General features: G+C 43.3%; 1 protein-coding gene across 4 annotated transcripts in view; it reads right to left on the bottom strand.

Moving 5' to 3' along the window:
- Nucleotides 1-995: 995 nt before the first annotated feature.
- The window catches only part of LOC142592555 (uncharacterized), a 415001-nt gene continuing 391502 nt past the window's right edge, over nucleotides 996-24494 (bottom strand). For all 4 annotated transcript variants that reach the window (XM_075704064.1, XM_075704063.1, XM_075704065.1 and 1 more), the window contains 5 exons: nucleotides 20544-20736; nucleotides 14516-14609; nucleotides 10559-10723; nucleotides 7592-7838; nucleotides 996-5236 (listed from right to left, as the gene is read on the bottom strand). In XM_075704064.1, coding sequence (XP_075560179.1) covers nucleotides 5093-5236; nucleotides 7592-7838; nucleotides 10559-10723; nucleotides 14516-14609; nucleotides 20544-20736 — 843 coding nt within the window. In that variant the 3' untranslated portion in view covers nucleotides 996-5092. The remainder of the gene's footprint in view (nucleotides 5237-7591; nucleotides 7839-10558; nucleotides 10724-14515; nucleotides 14610-20543; nucleotides 20737-24494) is intronic.

Genomic DNA, 24494 nt, shown 5'->3' with positions numbered 1-24494 from the left:
TGTCTGAACAAGTAGTTTATTCTAACTCGCATTTAAGAGAGGTCATCTGTGACAGTCACCATGTCACATTGTACATGGCAGGCTGTTATGAACAGCAGTCAAGATGAGCCGCTCATCTGAAGTATCAAACTAACTACAATGATTGACTGAAATGCTCCCTATCTAACAGCTCTCCCCAAACACACCCACAATGCCTCAGGGACACAAAAAAATATTGTCATCAATGTCTCACACCTCAGCTAAAGGTAGCGGGTTGCTTGGAGTTCGCAATTGACAGCAACAGGAATCATTTTCTTGCTCATTGCCGTCTTAAGACCATATTCTGAATTGATCACTCTGAGTGATCTCGCTTAATTTCAGTGCATGCTGATTACCTAATCCAGCAGGCAAAACGCCTGCTGTTTCGATGAGGTACTGCGCTGCACACTTTATCACAAAATGGTGGAAGCATCTCGGAGAAGGATCAATGAAGGATATGCCCAGTGACTGAGTGAGTTTCCCTCATACGTTCTCTCAAAGGCAATCTTTCAATTTCAGTTGGTTTTCAATTTGGAGATGCAAATTATTTGGTTGAAGGCTGATGAGTCTTCTAGCAAGTGCTTTTGTGTGATGCCACTGTTACTGGTTCCTTTTCAATGTCATCAAATGATGAAATGCCAGTCATGCCAAATAAGTATCAGAAACGGTTTAACATGGCAGTAGGAACAGGTCAACAATGTGTGTGTATGTTGTGGAACATGACTTTGCATGGTCTCAACTAGAGTCCACATCTGGTCTGGTGTGATCACTACATCACGGTATGCAGTCAGTTTTTGGGCAGTATGCCATGCTGGTTTTGAAAGGCAATTCTAACACTATGTTCCTATTGAAAGACTTCATTGGCGGGCACTGCTTTATCCACTAATAACATGCAAGTTCTCTCTCTCTCAGATAACAGCTTAGATGAGGCAGTGATGTTCCATACAGGGAAGTTCCCCTTCTTAGAGAGCTCTGCGGCAAATCTTGAGTGAAAACGGAATCTTCACAAGGCTTTTTTCATGCACACTGGCAGTGCAAACAAAAGACGAGACAAGAAACACGCACAAAGAGGACGAGCGCCGACAGCGATCTAGAATAAGCGGAATCATATTTCAAAATTTATTTTTTCAACCATGGCCCATATCTGTAGCACGGCTCCATTAAAATGTTAAGACACATTAAGAAGCTACTGCAGGGCGTCAACCTCTGGCAGTTCATTGGTGAAGTGATGGCCTTTTGAACAAGCATGCAAAATGTCCAGCATAACGCCAACAATGCTGTCCCTTTGCTAAGGCTCGATCGGTTTCACTACCACATGATATTTATCTATGAACAAGACCGTGGATACTTTTGTTCCATGAAGGCACGTTATTGTATCCTTATCACACTGGGCTAAAAAAATTTTTAGAACTGGTGCAACACATGACCCATACATGCTTTCCCTTAGGATAAAGAAGTTACCACTAAAGCCAGTAACGGTTCTCGTTAAATAACGTGACAATCTAATCGGTGTTCTTTTATTGACTAAGCAAAAGGAAATCTTTGCAGCCTTTCGAATCAATAATAAAATAAATAAATGTATGAGCACTTTTTCAGTGGCATAGTGAACAAAAAATAAGGGTATTTTGAGACTTGGCAGCTGTATAAAAAAATGCATGACTCATTTGTTTAGACATAATTTTCTCCTCTCACTTGCCTCATCCCTTTCCCTCTTGTTTTTGGCACCAACTGTGCTCTGTCACAATAAACCATCAGTTGAAGTTGGCCCTTGTCCTGCTTATGCGTGTTCCTTGTGCAGTCTTTTTTTCACAGTTCCAGCATGTACAAAACGTCGAATGACTAAACTCATATTTCCACATCAAGTTTTCTTTTTCCTTCTTCGAAGAATTATATGACAACATCTGAGGACCATTAACGGACTATGGGGAGACATGAGAACTGTGGAGGGAATCGATCACTCTAATCGAAAGCATTAAAATTTCACAATAAATTTTCTCCATTCTGATAGAAAGTAAAGAAAACAATATGGTTCACAGGAGCCAGGCGTGCCTATGGCAGGTTATGAGAACTGTCCACTCCTCTTGACAAACTGTAGGTATGCTGGCGGTCCCAGTGTTGTGCTTTTCATGCAACACCTAGGCAAGCTTTCATGCGAAGTGCTTTATTTTTTCAAGAACAGTTTTACCGACCTTAGGGACACCTTAGGCACACAGCTAATTAGTTGACCATTGCATCAGAGACTTATGCGCATTGCACATTTCCAAATTTGAGTGCAGTAACTTCAAATTTAAAATGCAATCTGTCTTATACTCAAATGCTACTGATGCCAAATGCAGAATATTTTTTACACATTACCATAATTAACAGTGCAACATAACGGCAGTGAAATGTTGATAGGCACAACAATGGCTATGTTTAAATACAGTATCCTTCGAACATTCAGATGCTGCTATGAACATTTCTTCAAAGCCTTGGAGATCGAAAGGTACAGTGGTCCTGACTTTCATGGGTTACTGAGCACAAGATTTGCTAAAGGAGCACTGCTAAGTGTCCCTCTTGTGGCAGTTCCTGTCTCTCATTAGTCGGCTTAGAAACCTTTGGCAAAGACTGCACATATCAAGAAAAAATGTGATGCACACAGTAAGCCATACAAATTATGCCCACAATTTAGAAGAACATCTCACAACTCTGAAGGGGAAAAGCGAGCAAAATAAATCTTTCTGTATACACGAAAAAAACTCGTCACAGCATGGAACACCACTGCTCTAAAGGCACAAGGTTCAACTGCACTCCAGGTGGCAGCACCTGCAGACAGGTTGCAGGCACAATACCAGACATGTCCAGGGGGGGCATGTGCCCTTGAATAAAAACTTGTTCTCTTGAAAAGGCCAAACTCAAACCTTTTTCAGCAATTGTAACACTTTCCCAGTCAAAACAAGTTGCACTGCAAGACCAGCAAGAAAATAATTCACACTGGTACTATCTGGTGAAACTGGTGCCACAAATTTGAGAGCTCTGCTTGCTTTGCTCTCTTTCACACAAATGGCCCGAATTAAGGGTCTTGTGTACTTCACTGCAATGCAGAACAGGCATTAAGAAATAGTTGAATAGGCGATTACAATGTGCACAATGGAATCCAAGCACTTGTACTGTACAAGCACATCACACACAAAAAAATTGCACATAACATGAGCCAATGTTAACGATTCTCTATTTAAAAGGGACTCCTGGAGTCAACACGGAACAATGAAAAGGAATTATAAATTAGGTGAAACCACACTCCGAGAAAGTAGACATAGGGAAAACGCCTCTTCAGTGGCATCTGTACAAAGTGGCATAAAATTGACAGCTTGCTTAAGAATAGTGAAAAAAAAAAAGAGAAAAGAAAACAACCCTATAAAAGTAAATGCACAGTGAACACAGGAGGAATCTGGCAGACAAATCACCGACATTGCTTTTTGAAAAATTTACACCTTCCCCTGACTTCGGGACTGCTTCGGCACGATGGCAGAAAAATACAAGCATCACCTTGGAATCACCCAACAAGAAAGATTCCAGAGTGGACGGAAATTTCCATCAAGCACAATAAATAGCAGACAAACAGTTCTTATACGATAATTTTCGATCTTATATGCTGCAATCATTTCAATACATATTTTTCATGAAAACCCAAGCTAGCAGCACTGCGGTGACTACGTGCACAGTATCTAAAATAATTCTGGACGTCACGTGTAAAAGCAATTTTCGAACTTGCTTTAGGACGAGAAAAAATTGGCATCAGTATTTACATACTAGGAGGAACACAAACACGTAGAGAGACATGTTGTGAGGACTTTACCTTGTCATATATGTAAAATGTTGGCAAGACGTCCACAAAGAGGCACAGGGTCCTTCTCTTCTGCACAACTACAGTTTCAAGATTGGCTGCCCAGTAACATTACTTCTTCACAAGAGTGGAACAAGATATTTAAACCAACTGTGCACCACACAGTCAAACGATGACAAATGACATCTGCAGCTTAGGTGCACATAACGTGGAAACAGAAAATACAACTCTTCTCAGTAAGCAGGTATGGTCTGTGAATGCATGCCAGCAGCTGCTGTTTCATTTCTAACTGCTTGAAAAATTTATCAAAGTCCCTTATTCGCACGAGTTGTGGCTAAAACGCCCTGTGCCAATTGGCGGGTCTTTTGCTCGTCGATCACCAGCGATAAAAACACGCAGAACGCTTTTCTCACAACATCACCAGCAGGTAGAACCAGCATTGGGCAAAGCCATGTGCACCTGCAGCAGGACGCTTGGGTGGCTTTCTGTCAAATGCACATACTGCTCTGGAATGCGTGTCGTTTCATCAGGGCCACCTACAAACTCCAAAAGGACAGGATGCACCGAGGAGCAACTCGCAATGCAAAAGCTGTTGGACCCTCGAGCTACTGTGCCTTGGGCTGCTCACGTGAGCGTTTGCCACTGTGAGAACATTCCAAAAAAATGAGTAGAATGCATTGATAGAGCAGATGCCCACATCGGTCTTGGTGCCAGTATGGCGCATAGTTTTTTTTTTCTTGAAGCAACTGAATGGTGCCAGAGTACCAGGTCTACCATGCGCCGAGGCTGATTGCTTCCACGGCACACTGCAGAACTGGTTGGCGGAGAGCGTGTAGCTTCCGATGTATATCTGCCCGACTCTGTGGAGTGTCTGCCCGGGGGTTGTCTCGATGAGGCGACGATTCACAACGTTGTATGAAATGAACAAAAGGTGTGGATCATCTGCTTGAGATTTGACTCCATCGATGTACTTGCTCTACGATTCTCGTCACATAGGGACTGTAGGTCGTCTGCTCTCTGCAAGCCGTCTGCCATGGGACTGTCTGCTTCATCAGATGACAATGTGCACAACATACTTCTTGGGTGGCTTGACTCCACAGCTGTACTTGTTGTGTAACTGTCATTCTGGGATGAGTCAGCACGGGGCAGGGTAGAGGCCAGTTGCATGTTCTTTTTCCCCCCGAATGTTGCATGGCAAAGTTCTTATAAACACAAAAAGCACTCCACTTTTGCTCAGGTGAGGGACTGTCACAGATGCCACCTACTGAGGCATGATGGACCTTTCTGCTTCCACTCACGTGGCGTTACGCACACTTCCTCGAAGGCTGAAGTCGATGCCATGGTGCTTGCGCCGAGGAAGGCCATGTGGACACGGTAGGGAGAAGCATGGACCTGCAAGACCATTACCATGGTTAGTGAGAAATTAACAAAACCATTTGTCAAAGTTTTCCAACAGTTCTGCCTTCTGCATACTATTCCCCTTTGCATCAGTGCTGTTGTATTCATAATAAATACTGATTGATAGACTGATTGATTGATTAATCTTTATGTTGTGAGTGTATGACCACATCACAGCAACATAAGCAATAAAATAAATGCTTAGTGAGAAATATTTTTTTTTTTGAAGACAGTGCAGTTGAGGTTCTTATTTGGCAACACAATGTTAAGTGCAGCAACCATCGACAAATGTGCAATATCCAATTACTTAATGTTTAATATCTTCATAAACATGCAGCAACTGCAGAAACAAATCAATCTGTGCTCAAGGCATCAAGACAATAGAAGCTTTGAGAGTGGCACCAGTTTCGAAAAGATATTTCTCCAAACTTGTGGAAAGATGCAGCAGCATACCACGCATCATTTTGCCCTAAAGCCTTCCTTGTGAACTGCTGGGTGAAATAGCAGGGAGCATACATCAGGATGTTTTGTAAGAGATTTATTTTAGGAAAATATATTGAAATTGGTGCTAATGGCAATATTTTGACGAGCTTTGAATGTAGACTATTTTTAAAGTTCACAATGGCAATGTGTGCTCTGAAGCAATTAATGAAATAAGGACATTTTTCGTTTTGGAAATACAGTGCAACATGAACAATGATAAGAAAGAACATGGGATAGTCCTTTGTACAGCACCGTCCTTTCAACTTTTACCCACCAGCATGACTTCTAATCTAGAATTATATACCGGAAAACATATAATTAGGTTACCATTGATCATCACACACTGATGTAGACAGCCACCAACAATTCAGTGCCTGAAAAACGACTGTCTCTATGGCACTGTCTTCAATACACCTGAATGTTCACTGAAGCAGTTTACCATATTATGCGTGTAGTGGCTGCATTCATGTAGTAGCTGCACCCTTAGCTTTGTAAAAAAAAAAAATATATATATATATATATGCTTAGAAATTACCGATGTATAAGCCACATGAATGATTTCAAGAAGGTTGGCAGTGCCATCTACTGCAAGGTGCGAGAATTGCAGAACTCTTATTTTTGAGGCACCAAAATTATGCACGGCGCAAGTTTTGACATCAAGAATAGCCAAATATAGCCAGTGAAACTGCCGCCTGTTAGCGTTTCTTATTTTATCTCGTTCACCAATCACATGCAATCTTTAAATTTGAACGTATCAATCCTCTGTTTGCTCCTGCGCTTGTGTTTACAAGCTTGCCATTATTATTGCGTCTGGTTGAGGAAATCTGTCACCAATACTGAACTCACTTTAAAGGGGCCCTGAAACGCATTTCTAACAAATCGTAGAATGGCCTCACTATTAAAGTACATGTACGTCGTCCCATGAATCTCATGCCACAAACTTTTTCTTTTAATCCTTCAACTATAAGTGGAGTTATAGCACCTATACCCGGCTGTCCCTCTCTTTTCTTCTCCACTAGCACGCTGGAAGTTACACAGTGAAGAAAGAAGCCAAGAGGGCAAAGCCCTGGCCAAAAGTTTAGTGTCGTGACAGTGAAAGGGCTCATCGTGGCACCCTGTGGCAGCTGCAGTAGACTATGCTGTGCCACTGACACCTTGGAGGCCTTAGTAGCAGACGCACAGTGAAAAAGATGAAATCATTCCCTGTCTTTTTGAAACTGCAGACAGTAGTCCTACAGTTGTGTTGCTTATACTTTGTAGTATCCAGCCATATGTCTTTATAAACATTCTGACTGATACTATTCTTACAATTGTTTTGATAAACAATAGGTGATTAATTTTAATTATATCTGGAACCACTCAGTGAATTTAAAAAGTTATTATATTTTTGAAATCGGCATGAAAAACCCTATCTGGATGACAATTTTCATTAAACTTAGTAAAAAGAAAAGTTTCTAAACACCTCTTCCCCCTTTAAATGAACAGGAATGATGAACACTGGCTTCAGCAACATTGCTACAATGTCCTCTAGTAGATAAGTATGGCATCCTCATTTCACTTGTCTTTACCAGGAAACCAACATTTCGAAAGGGAACTTGCATGTCTTCACCAGGTGTCTGACAAACACAGGTCACCCTGCTTGACTTGTGAGGGGACTTGTCTTTGTTGGAAGCTTGACAATTTGCTCTGTGGAAATGCTGGCTCCCGGACAAAGACTAATTCCCAAAGGGTAGGCTCACGCTTCCCTTGTTGTACCACTATTGGTCATTCCTTGTCTGTGTTTCATTTGCGCAGTTAAGCAATCAGTCATGCATAGCAAACAAGCCCACTTCAACATGCCAGAAGCACCGCGATGAGTGCACTGACCTTGGGCTGCAGCGACTCGGGAGTGAGGGCGTCCAGCTCGGTCTGCAGTCGCTGAGGTAATCCCGGCAACAGGGATAGGCCTCCCGACAGGAACACGGAGCGTGCCATTTGTCGGCGCACGTCCAACGAACACTCCTGCAGGGCACGCTGCAGCAGCTTGCCAAGACCTGGGCAGTCAAGACCCCACAGCTCGGGCCGGAACAGTCCCTCTGGACACTGGAATCGCCCCAGGTCCAGCCGTGCCTCCCTGTGAGCACGCACACAAAACATACTGCAGGGGACGCAACAACAATGACCACACTCACAAACCATTGTGCTTTAAAGCGGCCCTGAAACACTTTTTATTGAAGACGAGAAACACATTTGAAGTTATATCTATTTCAGAAGTTTGTTGAAGCAAAAAAAAAAAAAAAAAAAAGAAGGAAAAGAAAAGCCGGCAGAAGCAGAGTTATTGGCAATCAGATTGCCTTGGATCCTCTTCGCAGTGCTCACGCTCAATTTTCAATGCCATGCACTGCAAAGGCCATGGCGGCGTGGGACGTGCCCACAATGCTCTGCCTACTGAACATCACCGTGGCACGCAATTCAAATTTGATTTGAATGCGTGTCATATACAGTCAAGCCCACATATAACCGACAGATAAAAGACAGAAAGACAAACTTTCATTTAAAACAAATGAGCCGTACAGCTGTCAATATATACATTATTTAAATGGCATAAAATTGCAAGTATAACGCACGTCTTTGAGCCCTGCCGATCGGTTACAGCGAATGGACGGCGTAAACCCACCGCCACGATGCGAAATAACGACGAGCTCCGAACCATTTGCACACATGGTCTGTTTTCCCAAGCCTCCTTGGAGGTGAACTATCCATTTCATGCCCCTCTACCCTCTCCCCACCTTCACGCGCTGCCCACGAGTGTCGGCGTGTGGCTTTCAAGAACTGCTTCCTGGGCGCTCCGATTGCGTGAAACAAGCTACGGCCGTCGGCGTTAAACAATGGCACTGCTATAACAACTGCAAAGGATTGTCACGGGTGGCAAGCGATAGGCGAGCCCCACGCAGGCATCGCTTTGGTGGCTCCAACAGCGGCCTTTTAAAAATTGCGAGAAGGCTGCCACAGCGGTCTGTCAGCTTGAGCAATCCAGAAGAAATGCTGCGGAGCGATTGCCACGAGCATCTCGCCATGTACTTCTCACTGACTTGCACGAGAAAAGACTATGTCCGTCAGCTATGCATGCTTTACGTGAAGCTTGCAGACATCCTTCTCCAATGCATCCAAGTGCTCCACCTAGAGCAGCAGAAGTTTCCTCGTTAAAATGAAGCCCTGGAGGGACTGAATCATCTGCCGGGCCTCCTGTGAGGACAACATTGAGGCAGCCCACCCTACAGTGTAATCGCTGCCGTCGTCACCGTCCCAATCTGATGCAAGCACTTCGTGACGGTCGTCTCATTGGTTAGAAGCACTTACGTTTCCAAATCTATAGCCGTGTGCTTTCTTTTCACCGGCAACGTCGTGTATTGTCGATGATCGGCGGGCGGATGAGCCATGTTCCGTTTCGGCGGCGAGTCAAGCGAGGCTGAGAAACCGCATGGCCAGGAAGATTTCGATGCAACCAACAAGGGTGAACGTGAGTGATTAAGCTGTTTGCAGAATGCGCTGAATGAGGAACTAGCGAGCAACATACGAGCAATCTGCGAGTGGCGCAATTGACAAGGTCCATTGGTGTTTCGGAGGGTGGAGCGGCGTAGAGGTATGGGCGTAGCCCATTCACGTTCGGAGGGGTGGAAGGGCAACGGGAGAGAGCCGCGCGGAGATGGCTGAAAAATGAGCATGCGGTGGCTGTTGGAGCAGAGGCCCATCATGCAACGGCTCAAATTTCTTGCTTTATTTTTTTCTTTTCAAGGATTTCACATTTCACTACTTTCGGCTCGGACACCCAGCAGCCAGACTTCATTATTATAACTGATAATGTGGCATCGAGGCCCTGTAGTAAGTGGGCTATTTCACCATGGAAAACATACAAAAGTTGACGGTGCAGTAGCGTCTCATTGTTATAACCGATATATTGTTAAAACCGGTATGATTATAAGTGAGTTCCACTGTATCAGTAGAACATTGCATGTAAAATTTCCTGACGTCACCCCCACCCACCAAACCCTCTTCCAGCCTTTACTGCACTTATTTTTCCATAGATTTTTCTTAAAAGATCATCAATTGCCTGTTCTATGCACTGCATGACCTTCCCAGTTCCCACAAGTGCCCTCAGCTGCATGCAACATTGAAAATGTGACAGAGGCAGAGACGATGACAAGCCATTGATGATGATGACTACATGGCGAAAATAGTAGCAATGGCAGCATTATGAAGGTGATGACATAACAGAATGGATAGAAGAATAGGCAGAGCAAACCCACTATCATCTCTTAATTACTGCTGCTGTAAAAAAAAAAAAATCCCGAGGGCACCTAAGCACTCCTTATCAGTTGTGAATGTGAAAGCATTGATGTCCAATTGAATGCTGCTGAGCGGTCCTTCGAGTTATGAACTCTTTGTGGGCAAACAAGCACGTTGAGATGCTTGGCACATTTTGATTTGGCCTTACCAAGGCGCAGTTAGAACGGAAACAAGAGCTTGTGCGATCAAGCGCACATAACACAGGCTTCCGAGAGGAAGAGTGAGGGTGATGTTGCGTCGCGTCTATGCCCTCTCTCCTCACAAAATACTGTGGCAGCAGGTGTGCCCTTTTGTCAGCTCTGCTCCGTCGACGCCCGAGCAATCAAGTGCGAGCCAGCATCATGACCACGTCTCCCACGCTCATGACGTGACATCGCAGCCAGTGGGAAGTAGTGTGCCATTTCGCTGCTGCTACTGACACCACCGTATTTTTCGCTCAGTGGGCCATTTGACTTTTTCATACCAAAAAAAGATAGAGCCAAGACGCGTGCAGGGAGCGATACTCACATGTGAGGCGCGGGTGGCTGGAAGAAGTGTCCCAGGGGCAGGCAGCACTCGTAGGCAGCAGGATCACAGTGGCAGGCGTTGAGCTCGGCTCGGTAGTTGGGTGCCACATAGCACACCTGTTGCTGCACCCAGCGCACCAGGTACAACTCCAACTCTCCAAACAGGCTGCGCGAAGAACACCCAGTGTGACCGTGCAATTGTAAATTGCTATGGATACAAAGCAGCAGAACCATTTCCTCCAATGATGCGAAGCAGTGACACAACAGCAAGCCCAATATTGTGCACATTAAGCCTTTGTAAATACTTGTAGGCATACATGCCAACCTGCGAACTTTAATAATCGTAAAAGCACTCACGAACATGACAAGGGGAAGAGGCTGAGGGCAAGGAAGCAGCATGCATTTTTATTTGTTTTCCCTCAGGACATGCCTTCTGTGGGACACACATGTACTTTATTACTATTGCTCAGTATAATGACCTTGGTAAAATCTGCAATTTGCTTTGTTATATCACTGTTTCATTACATAGAAATTTGATCTTTTATGTAAATAAGTACAGTCACCGATGGATTTCTCTTACAGGGAAGAGACCGCAAAATTTTCTGAGCTATCGGGCAATTGGAAAAGGCAAACTTGAATGAGAAAAAACTCATTTTGTTGAATTTGCAAGTCGGGGACGAAACGCATGGTCTTGTGACATGTCGACAATATCTTCATATCGGTGGCACGTAGCGAAACCAGCCACACTTTCATGTCCACTCCACCCCCACGGCTGACAGCATCGCATGCAGCGAGACGACGCTCTCGTGAAAAGTGCTGGCAGCGGGGAGTGAATGCTTTGTTTGCCTCTTGCTTCAAAGCGTCTCTGGAACTCGAAATTTTTATGTAAAAATTATGCAACCTCTAGCACCGAGCACGTGGGAATGCAGCGGACGATGCCACGTCATGTCAGCTCATCCAGTCGTGGTGCATGCGGCAGATAATCTAAAAAACCTGAAACACTGAAAGCCATGCGCACCGCCCAACTAGGAAAGGAGACAAGCGCTAACTTGCACCTGCTCCCGCAAACGGGTACGCCTGAGTGCGTTAGCGCGAACTCGCCTCCCTGACACTTTCCCCTTTGCTCACTACCATCCCTCTCGACTAGCCCTCGCACGCTTTCACTTGCACTTAAAACATACAGCGTGCATGCAGGCGTAATAGCATCTTATCGCCCTTGGACTTGACGCTGCTCCGCTTTGGCGGCTGCTCTACGTTACGTGGCGAAAGATTTGAGAGGTGCATTCGCAAGCGGCTGCATGTAATTCAACCATTTGACCATCTGCATCCCAAGAAGCTTCTATTTATTGTCTCGGTATTCCTTTGCGGCAGCAGTGCCATTTCATTATATTGAAATAATGCATAAACATACTTCTCTGTATTGAGGTGCAAAATACAAGTTGCTCTAAGGACAAGAACTTATAAAAAGTTAAATAGTTTGTTACGCAGAGAATTTCATTATACTGAAGTTCGTTATATTGAGGTTTCTATTTACTAGGGGTGTCGAATACTGAATAGTAGATCTTGAATTAAATATTGAATCGAATCAAGAAAGTAATGCCAAGTATCAAATTGAATATCAGAAAATTTAACGTGAACGTTTATGCTTCCAAATTTTATGCATAAAACACAGTGCTTGCTGCTCATGCTAAGGAGGCTAATCACAGTACTTAACAATAACCTTGATAGCTATCAGTAACTTAGGTACTTATGAATCGAGATGAACAGTATGCTCTGCTCTTACTAATGGGAACACCAAGTTAGTATGCCAGCACTGATAACAACTCAGTTCATATAGAAAGGTCTGAAAATTTTTTTTATTTATAGAGTGCCTGTAGCGCAATATTTTTTTTTCTAAGTGAAGTTTACTGCTACTGCCAAATAGAATCAAATGCTTTTTCTCTCTGAAGCTGAAGAAACGACGAAGTTGTCCTAAATACCAGCGGGGCTTTCAGTTTAACAGTGGGTCATACTGTGCTTAATAGCAATCTTGTATTACTTTGAAAATTCTACTATCAAATTTTCTTCCACAAAACATGAGAGCCCTTTCCATCTTTACGGCAGGTGGTTTTTGTGGGTTATCGCCAGCTCATTAAGGTCAATCTACACGACTGAGAAAAACCAAGGAACGCGCATCACACCCCTCGTGTGGTCATTCGTGCTGCACGTGTCGGGTGGGGTTGGTGCCGACGGCAGGGAGTTTTCAAGTCCAGAGGCCCCCAGCGCGTTTGCACGACGTCCCCTCCCCTCCCCCATATTTTTCTGTCCATGTCCATCTGCCGTTCGTGTAAATGCACCTGTAGCCAAGGGTCGGCTCACTGTCGCATGATATTTTCGGGCCCACCATGTAAATCCAAAGCTGCCAATCTTGCGACAAGTCACTCTAAGCTACGAAAAAAGACTGTTGTGTGCCTACAACAGCGTTTGGAACGAGGGGTCACCGTACGGTATTTCACAAGGATATAGCAGCTGCGAACATGCAACAGTCATCACGTGCACACGCTTTCGTTGGGGAAGCGGTTTGTCGGCTTTCTGAGGGTCACGCTACCGCTGTGAATAGATCTGTGTTAATTTGGTAACCGTAACTTTAGTCGGTGACACCCAATGACGCAGCTCCAATTAGGCCGAACAGGCTAGACAGTGTGGCCAATGGTTTGGCTGTGAGGAAAATTCGTTGCTGGCCGTTGTGATAACAGGCCGCCAATTCTTGGGAAAGCTTTTCGCAAATATGTTCCTACAGGTGGCTCGTTGGTGATCGGTCGTGAAATCATGCGTACGGGTTAGATTGACGGCTGTTGAAGCAGAATTCATATCTGCGGTTGGCCAGCCGGCAACTACTGTGAGCATGCATGCAAGTTGGTCTGTGTGCTTACATCTGGGTAGAAAGCTCTGAACTGCACAAATCTGTGTGTGTGAACACTGAACTGGCGTATTCAATGTGATCACCGTTACTCATCAATTGCTACAAAGGAAACCCATATGGTTTCCTCGAAAGAAAAGCCTCAAAGTTGAAGAAAAATTTGTCCTGCATCGAACACTTGCCTTAATATGGAGCGTGACGCAGGAAAGGTAGTGGAAAAAAAGACGTCAGGCAGACAAGGGAAAGCTGGGCCGCCATTGTGAATCAGAATATAATGCTTCGTGTTGTCAACAAATTCGACTTTGCCCTGCCACCTGCTAGCCACCTGGTTAGCTCAGATGGTAGAGCGGCTGCCCCAGAAAGGCGGTGGTTCCGGGTTCGAGTCCCGGACCAGGACAAATTTTTCTTCAACTCTGAGGCTTTTCTTCCAAGGAACCCATATGGGTTTCCTTTGTAGCAATTGCTATGAATGGGTGGATGTCTGATTTTCCCTTTATTTAGTAAGAAAGAAAAAAACAATGTACAAACAGTATTAGAAAATAAGGCTCTTAAATTCATTGTTGGCTATGGCATTTGGCTGCTAAGCGCAAGATCCCAGGACCGAATCCCGGCCACGGCGGCCGCACTTTGATTAGGGTGAAAACGCCCGTGTACTTAGATTTAAGTGCACCTTAGACACCAGGTGCTTCAAATTATTCTGGAAATTCCCTGCTACGGCGTGTCTCATAATCAGATTGTGTTTTGGGCATGTATAACCGCACCATCTTTTTTTTAAGTACAATGTTGCAAACAAACTTCTTAAAACAATGGAGAGTGTAGTTCAGTTTCTGAATGAGCATGAGTTCCAATTTGCCCAGTTCGCCATCCCTCTACAGCCTGAGCAGTACCCATAAGAAACCTGTGTCAAGTCTGTGGCAGTTCACTCGAAGACATCATAGGCCTCATCCTGCAGTGGAGATAAATAGGCTGATGATGATCTAAAACATTGCCAAGATACAATAGTACTGAAAGACTTGCACAAGAGAGTAGTACAGATAAATTATGAATATCAGTAATAACCTGAGCTGCTTCTGGGCGAGGGCTTGTCGCAACTGCTGCGTCAGCTGCTGGGCTCCGTGAGGCAACCGGGACACACCACCTTCCACAATATATCCTGCAAAGCATTGCAGATGAAACTACTGCACAAACGATGTACATCACGGACACTTTACCCTTTTAACTCCCAAAAGCTTTCATGGAGAACTGCAAAGAATTTTTGATTTTTATTTTTACTTTCCAGAAGTTTGCACCATGATGTGCTCAATGGAAAAAAAAAAAGTTTTATTTTTTCACTTAATAAAAACATCGAATAACAAACCTCGTTTGGGAAATACATTTTTTTGGCCAATGCATGAAGCTTTTCGATAACATTCTGTCAACACATGACAGCAAAACAAATGTAGAAAAAGTATGCATGAGTGCCCAGTAGTAGGCAGTGGGACGAGAAGACACTTGTACGACGGACAGGCGCTATCGTGTGAAGACAGGAAGGAGGCCAGTGCAGAAGAAATCTGAAGCACCAGACGCTTGATGTGGGCGAGTTGGTTTAGCATACTTGAAGAAAAACAGCGCTACAAAGACGCGGACTAAAAGAAGAACATGTACGATGGACAATGGCTCATGGTGATTAAGGCATTGGAAAGTGCAGCGCGAAGAAGTCGGACTTGCCCTTGGCGATATTGGCACATATTGGTAGGACGAGTACAGGTCGGGCTTGGGGGTTAAAGAGCATCGAACTAGCTTTGGTCAGATATTTTCCAAAATGACGAACATACAACATTCTACAATGCTGGGATAACAGTTGCAAAAAACGGTGACTTCACTAGTTCTAATCGACACGACAAATAATAGGCGTCAGGTAGTACAGAGTGAAAAAGGACAGAAATGAGAAATCTGCAGCAACAAAAATCTGTGAGACACTAAAGTCTAAAAGCAATTACAAACAAGAATCCTTCCCAGATGTATGCCAATCTGATAATTGATGCATCAAAGACAGCGAAGCTGTATAAGCAAGTTCTCATGACCTTTGGAAGTACCATATATTGCAGTGTATAAGTTGCAGCTTTGTTTAAGGTGCACCTGATACTTTTTACGAGTTTCAAAAGAAAGATGCACCTGTGCATAAGACAAAATAATGCACGCTAGTACACTCATACTGAAATGCTGTACTCAACCATTTCAGGGCATTTAACTTCTGTAAACAAAATCTTAAAGGAGCTGCAAATGCTATCAAAATAAAACAACCAATGCTTCTCTTAGGTGCCCGAAATCAACATTTATTTCACTTCACTCGAACCCATCGAAGGCCTCGTCCTCCTACACAATGTCAGTCACTTCAGATGGCAGCATCGTTGTGCCACTGCCATTTGCCTCTCAAAAACTTTTATGTGACACTGTAAGCATTTTGTAAGATGCCGCCACCATTGCCTCTGCGGTGTAGCGTACTGTAGATGTACACGTGAACAACAATCACATCTCACCTGAACAAAGACATACAAAGGCGAAATGGCGACTGCAAACTGGAAGCACTATGACTACTGCTTGACTGCTATGAATTGTTGCATGGGCAACTAATGCAACAATGGCCGACCTCCAATGTGGAGCCAGTATAATGCGAGGTGAGCAAAAAAAATTGCGGATTACCGGTATTAAAAAAAAAGAACGCACACACATGCATAAAGTTGTTTTCTATTCAAATCAGATGTACATAAGGTAACAATTATTTTATAACCATTCATCATTAGAGAAGATAGTTGGGCCAGTTGATGTTTCATTTGAGCCTAAAGATATTGTTAACTAATGCTAAAAGGACGTGGGGCAAGAACAAGAAGCATCATGTCCTGTGTGCTTCTTGTTCAGTTAACAATGTCTCAAGTCATTGAAAAAACTGCGTTTCAAAGCGAATTCGGAACTCAGACACATGTTGCATGGCATTAACATTGATATCGATCCCGCCGACGTACGAAAGCACTCAGTGAACTTAACACCTTTGTTGTAAAATTCAAGAATATTGCCATGACAGTGTGGGCAGGGATTAAGTACAAAATATAGTTTAAGCACAATGAATAAATATGAACAAAATAAATAAATGTTTGCAATATTTATTCATTGTGCTTAAACTATAATAAGATGAGCTTCAGTCGAGGAAAGAAGAAACATTAGGAAGCTGCGTAATTAATAATTTCAGCATGTAAACATTACGCACAGCAGAGTACATTTCACTAAGAGTGAAACTTTTTTTTATCGAGTGTTCAACAAATTAGGAAGCATTTCTTTACTTCTGGTCAGTGATCACTCACCTGGAAATTTGTATGTTACTTGCAAAAAGAAACATTTCCCCGCTGGGTGGACATGCTCATGCTCTGTTCTGGTGTTGTATTGACCCTCGTTTTTATACATCGTATACTTTCAAGTGCTGCATTGTTTAAATATCATCGCAGTTTACTGGGATGGTTACAGACTGGGGCCTTCTTGACAGGCATTCTTTAGTCTTCATTTGTCTTTTATTTATTTAATCATCTTTATTTATCTACAAAATATTGCAGGTCCTAGCGGGCCCAAGCAGGAGTGCTAAAATTACAAAAAAATATATACATGCATTCAGAAGAAAACAAACAAAACGCTGACATCTCTGTTGCGAAATTAACAGATAAAAAATTAATCAGATCAATTGCGTCAGTGCTGTTTAAGGGGGGACGTGGGTCTTAAAAATCAAAAAGCGCGAAAAAGAATTTTTTTTCAGTACTTGTTTTGGCATCTCTAATGCCTAATCTACACCGTCTCAAAATGATTTACTTCGAAACGCACCGTAAGTGTCTTAAAAAAATGATTTTGTCAGCGCGGACGGCGAGAAACGATACCAAAGTCGCGCTGAAACACCGGAGTTCACGGAGCTATTTCTCATGTTTCCCGCCGCTGAGTGCCACCATCTTGGTATCGTTCGAAAGCTCAAAGTTCCGCCTGGCAGTGGGTTGCTTTGAAAACCAGTGAAATGCTGTTTCTTTGTTCATTGTATTACGAACATAAGCGACAAATTGACACTCAGAAAAAAAAATAAAAACATTTGAAACTGAACACACGTCCGCGAAAAGCGAAGCGCAAGCCGTTTCTGCTTCCTACAGTAAGAAAGAGGAGGCAGTTATCCCAAGGTTCAAACGAGCCAACAAGATCACACTGGAGATAAGTCACTGTGTCGCGCAATCTGATACCGCATCGGCAATAACGCAGCCGGTGAAGCTGATCCTTGCACTCAATCCCCGGCGTGTAGGTTCGCTTTGGAGACGGCAGACGATGTGCCGATGCCTATATTGAAGTGCCTCTCGCACGTACGTGGGTTCGTGCTGGTGCATTCCAGATTCTGTTAGGAGCCTACACGTGCGCCTAATGTCAACATCAGCGGAATAATTTTGCATTTTTAATCATATTGTAATTATTATTTCCCGGTTTTGAAGCTTGAACTTTATAGTTTCCTAGTTTTTTTTTTCTCTAGTACAGCTTTTTTAAAGTCTCTAATTTTGGGATCAGAACTGTGTCCTTTCTACTTATTCAATTGTTGTCATTCCTTTTTCCCCCGAATGCAGGCGAGTCAGAGCGTGCACAAAAACTATGATATAGTGTCTTAGGACACTAAAATATTTTCAAACCATCTAGAAATCACCAACAAGAATTCCCATCTGTAAAACTGCACTTTCAAAACTTTGGCTAAAGTACAGATACAAACATCCAAGAGCTAACTTGCAGTATTTGACCATCCAGGAACATACCTGCTTACTTTCAGCTATCCTGTTGCAGTACATATATTGCAAGTCACATGGCAAATTTTTATCACAAGAAAAATTGTAACTAGTTTTTTTTATTTACTTTAGAAAAAAACATAATTGCATATTTGTAAGCAACACACAAGATTAGATGTGTCCTGAAAGTTTCCTGTTTCAAGAGCATTGCCTGAATACAAAACCAACCAATCATGAGGCTGGTGTTCCGTCTAAGTGGCGAATGTCCCGTCCAGGATCAATTTTTCTTCAACTGCGAAGCTTTCCTTTTGAGGAACCCGTTTGGGTTTCCTTTGTAGCACTTAGCTACATTTAGGTGGATGTCTCATTTTCCCTATATTAATTACTTCTCTTCACCTTGTGGGTTTCCGCTGAACTATTATGTCAGAAAAGCCCTTCCTAAAACCATGTTGAAACGAGAAGAGAATGTTATTATTTGTTGAAAGCTTGATTATGTAATTAGCGACAATATGTTCAAGCATCTTACAGCTCGAAGAAGTCAGAGATATAGGACAATAATTTGAAATCAGCGATGTGTCACCTTTCTTGTGCATGGGCACCACATGTGCCATTTGCCAGTCAGCCGGTAATCCACAGATAATATGAATGCAAAAAAAAAAAAAAAAGAAATGCATGCAGGAAATGAGGTGAGCATTTCCGCCTAGCGGAAATGGAAGACCATCAGATTATTTGGAAGACCATTAGGGCCAGGTGATGCTTTAGTCTTCATGTTAAGAAGCATAGGCACAACACCTTGTAGTGATACAATATCTTTGAGATCAGAGCACAATGCAGGGGTGTGACTAACAGTTTCAGAAGGGATGGAAAACATGCTGTGAAAATGTTAAAATGTTCTGCGATGGCCTCCTTGTCAACAATTCGAACACCATTGAGTTGTATCTCATCAACAGACTTCTTCTTTTGATTCAAGAAGTCCCAGAACTTCTGAGGTATTTTATTTTAAAAAATTTGGTAGGGTGTGTTGAAAATAATGCCATTTGGAATGTTTCAACGCCTCATTAAATGCTGTTCAAGCAGCTATAATAATGTTTGTAGCTCATCCCTTTTCTTAAGGCGCTCAAGTTTTCTTCTTAGATGCAGTGGAAAGTGGCTTTCCTTTCCTCATGTAGAACATTCACTGTAAACGATACGACTCAAAGGTTGCTTTTCAGTACATCATTTCTTGTTTGCGTTTATCATGTTTCCTTTGAAAATTTAACTGCACTGGTTATTTATGTCACATGTAGCCCCAAGAAATCTTTTAGTTGCAACCTAGCACTGTCTGCATCAGCCATTCCTTGTGTGCGGTGTATTTCAACGATAATGAATCCCCAATTATTAGTTAGAACTTTATTCCACAAGCCGCCAGAAAGCCTGATATAGGTGGTTTGTTGGCTTACCGAGTGTTGTGTGGCTGCTGTGAATAGATCTGCATCGATTCGGCACCAAACTGTAACGCCAACTAGGCCTAATGATCTAGGCAATGTGGCCGCGACGTAAATGCACCGCTTACCGATGTGGCAAAGGGCTGTAAGCCACTGCAGAATGCTTTTTAACATGTTAGTAAAGGTGACTCACCGCCGATCTTTGCTGAGATAATGTGTACAGTTTAGATCGATGGTTGCTGAAGCGAGGTGAAGTTCGTCACCATGCATCCAATACGATGTGCTCGCCTATCTGGGCCTATCGCCTATCGGTCCAATCTTTGTACGTGCTTTAGCACTTTATGAATTAAGTGTTGCTTTTGTTGCCTCTCCCTTCATCGATGTTGCATTAGTATTTCATTCGATCCTGGCGGCCCAGCTGAACCTTCTACCGACAAAGGCGGGCCCAGCATCATGCTGCGTGTGTGCAAAGTCTGCTACTGCGCCCCCTGAGGCAGCCCGTTTGTGCCATGCTCGGTGATCCTTTTGTAGCGAGAATGAAGTGAAACACTCGCTTGGGTGGTGGCGAGCGTGAGGCGCTCTGCTGTGCACGGGACACTGCACGGGTCTCTACACCTAATATATTAAATATTTGAGAAATCGAACAGTAGATATTCGATTCGAGAATCAAATAATTCGAATGTTCACCATTTCATTCGGTGATATACGAGTATTTTCACACCCCTACCTCATAATGGATACTACTGACAACGTAACATAACGCATACGTTTGCACTCATTAGGGCACTCAAGATAAAGATGAGTAGGAAACAAGCAATGTGAAGAAATACAACTTGACCATTCATGAATGAGGAGGAAGAGAGAAAGAGATTGGGAGGAAAAAACACCAACCGTCAGCTATTGGCAAGATGTCGATGCGCGCTCCCAGGTCAACGACCACGCCCGATGTGGTGTTGTAGGCATACAGAGCGCAAATGGCCTGGTGAGTGACACTCAGGGCACCGACACCCACACGAGAGAGAAGGGCCTCAGCAAGGGCTGCCTGAGTCTGCAGGCTGAGGCTACGCGGTACACAGAGCTGCACCTGCAACGAATGTGTTCCAGGTCAGAGCATTGGTGGTAGACTGTGCAAAGGCGTTTTCTTTCACACGACACAGCTGAGTCCCCCTGCTTTCTATTACAGTGTAATCACATCATGACGCACTCACATTTTACATAACACTACCGTTGTAACGAAGTTCCATCTGATATGAAAACACCTTTGTTATACTGAACATTCATTATAAGCATAAATTCCTTATATGATGATATCGATGAGGAGCAAATTAGAATTACTTCGTTATATTCGTGTTTCTAATATTGGGTATCCCGAAGCACTGCAAGCTGTCGTGCACCCAGCAGCCTCCGCAAGTTGTTACGTGACAAATGGTGCAGTGCTGTTGCCTGTATACTGCATCCCAACGCACACTTAGCTTTCTTGCCACTTGAACTTCTCATGTGGAATGATGCTTTCAAATAACTTCTTACTCGGCTGACATTTTTATAGTTACAAAGGCTTCAAGAACATGCTTGAGATGGCCAAAAGCTTTGTTAAATGGAAACCCTCCGATGAAGTTACTTCGTTAAATTGGAGAAATAGAAAGAAAAGAAGAAATACAGTAAAAACTCGTTAAACTGTACTCGTTTAAACAGTAGTTCAGTTTTAAAAGTAGTGAAGTCAAATCCCCGACTCAGCGGCCATTGAACATAATGTGTTTTGTATCTGCCTAAACCGTACCAGCTTATTGCATACGTAATGGTTAACACGTAGTGTTTCCACTTTTCGTTGTGTAAACACGTCGGTGCGTCGTCTCCATCGGGCGGCCCGGCAGAACAACAAGCCTCAGAGATCAGAACGGCCTCCAAGCGCCTTGTGCGTTTGCACGTGAAGCCACATCAACATCATTTCGGCACCGTGCCAAAGAGCCTAGTGGCGTCGTGTCGAAGCTCGGACAAAAAAGATGCTGGGTGCTCAGCATAGAAGAAAAATTAGACATCGTTCGTGCTATCGAATGTGACATGATGAATTCAGCGCTGGCTCGCGACAGGGATCTACTGTTGACTACAATATGTGGCATTTGGAATGCGAAGAAGTTGCTCAGCAGCACTTCTGAGATCGCGAAGAGATGTTGGCTACAAGCTTCCACTTTTCGCCGTTGTTGCCGAAGTGCCGAGTAGCGACAGTGATGAGGATGACACAGAAAGTAACAGCACGGGCGATTCAGGCCCGACAGTAGCAGAAGCTGCGCGCTACGTCAGCCTCATGAATGAAATCGTCGTGACGAGAACAGCACCGCGTAATGAAGAAGGCGCCTCATGACTTCGCAGCACGACTGCCCATGTGCATGGAGAACATGCAACGCCAACGAGGAATCTTCCATGCGAGTGTTTGCCGAGAAGACGGGGCTGGCTGAAAAGCTGGCTCGTTGCTTCAGTAAGTTTGAGGTCGCTGTCGTCGCTGCTAGGCCGCCGCGGCATCAAACGAAAATAACACTTTTGTCACGCGAAGTGAATAAATACTGCATGTCTTTTTCCCCTTTCATTGCACTCTCTCTGAGTCGTTTTTGACAGGTAAGTGAGCGATCTCATGTTATTTTAGTTAAACAGTACTACCGTTCGGTACGTACTTTTTCCAAGTTCTGGCCAACTACATTTTAACGAGGTTTCACTGTACATGGTTTTCAATTAAACTAGGATCAGGACATGGAAACAGTTTGTTACACTGTGCATTTCATTAAACTGAGGTTCGTTATATCAAGGTTATATCAAGCATCGAGCGAAGAAAAAGGATTGAGATCCACTTATAACACCTGCCATAGCGAGGAGCCAGTCACAAATTAACATGTCAAATGAAAATTTATGACAGTCGTGTGAGCACTGCTGTTACTACAGCAGTTGCCCCAAAACAGATTCTATTTTCGCAGCTCCAGACAAAAGCCTGGGATGCACAAATGTGAACATGAAACAAGGTTAGGGAAACAGTGCCTATTAATGTACTTCATACCAATTAAATTGATACACATTAAATGCACCTGAAGTTTTACATTTGAACCTTGTTACAATGAAGCTTCATTTGACCTGAAAATGCCTCCATTATATCCAATATTCGTTATAACTATACACTCCGATATCAGCAGGAAAGAAGTTCTTGATCGAGTCTATGAGAAAAGAAATACCAGCATGATGCTCCAAAAAGGGCAATAACGTGTCTCTGTCAGTTTTGATGCCTGTCAAAGGCTGGTTGTGCTGATGTGTGGCACCTAAACTATGATAAACTATTGAGTTACAAACACGCACTTTGCACCACTGTTAATACACAACTGTGTGATTGGTGCGATGATCATGAGGCATTGGCATGTTGGCTTGTCAGACACGAGCCAGCCAGGCCAAGCCACTAGCCATAATGATCACAGACATCTAAAATGCGCAGTTTCAAGTTGCTCTTGTGGAATAGTTGACATTTTTGCTACCAGAACACATATTTAGAGCTGCGAGCAAAGTATTTACTTTACTGTAACCAATATTGTGTTGAACATTGCATTTGAAGTTTTATTAGGGTTGCAAAATACTTTCTTAAATAAAGTATAGCCAAATAAATTTTAGATTTACTTCCTTATATCCAATAATTCATTACATCTAAATTCGTTACAGCAGGGTTTGACTGCATTAAAACTTGGGACACATGGGAAACCACAGGACGGAATTTGTTCACATAGGAACAGGGCGAGACAGAAAGCCTTATGCATATCACCTTCTTCATTAAAATCATTCATGAGGAGTACACTACATAAAGCAGACATATTGAATGCTGTGTAAATAAGCATACTAGGTCATCAAAACTGTTCTGGTTAAGCCAACCGCTTGTTTGAGCTCAAATTTTGTAGAAAGCTGATGCTTTGCAGTTTATGCAGTTTAATCCTGCCTGTTCTGTCCACAATAAATCAACGTGCATAATGCATGGTGACACCAGGCACAAAAACAAATTTCACTGCAACGAAACAGTGGTGCCGTCCATTAGGACAATTTCAAAAATGTGCATTGTGTGCCACTGTCAATAACAAAGGGTGGTGCCACCATTCCATTCCTGCAAAAGTTTTCTTTTTTGGTCCAGTCATGGCAGGCATGTGCTTCCAATTCTGGAAAAGAACAGGCAAACATGTTTATCATAGATATATGATTCAGCTACCTCACTGCACAGCTGTAATAAATTGCTTTAATTTCACTACAAAACTTGGCATAAACGGATCATTTACTGTACTCTTCTGCTGATGGTGCTCATTCATCCATCTTAATGTAAGATAATTATCTCTAACCTCAGTAAGTGGGATGCGGGTCTAAAAATAGAAAAAACTTAAAAAATGTCAATTTTAGGAAATCCCGATATAAAAATCCCGATTTCCTGATTTCGCCGAGAACCACTTTTTGTCACCACGAGTCGACGGCCCATCTGCGATCATGCCCTTTGAGATAAACGCAAGTGCCGTGAAAGGTATCCAGAGCATTGGAAAGGGAGTGACTGCGCTTGCGGACTTCTGTGCCAAAGTATGCTCTGGCAAAATATTGCTAAGGGATAGTATTTCCAATGACGAAGAGCCGAGCAGTAAGAAGACGACGACGACAATTAGAAGCTAGCGCGGGCTGTCGCCTCTTGGCCAAGCGCAGCGTATCTTCTTGTAAATATACTTGTCCATAGCTTTTCGTCTGCGTCTTCCTACGTAACATATCTGGTGGAGATGGACGTTCCCTTTGTAACACCCGACGGTCTTTATCAATTCAAAGTGATGCCGTTCGGTCTATGTAACG

This window comes from Dermacentor variabilis, chromosome 9, assembly GCF_050947875.1.
Source record: "Dermacentor variabilis isolate Ectoservices chromosome 9, ASM5094787v1, whole genome shotgun sequence".
Lineage (NCBI taxonomy): Eukaryota > Metazoa > Arthropoda > Arachnida > Ixodida > Ixodidae > Dermacentor > Dermacentor variabilis.
The sequence above is the reverse complement of the archived record's forward strand: the minus strand, read 5'-3'. Positions and strand labels throughout refer to the sequence as shown.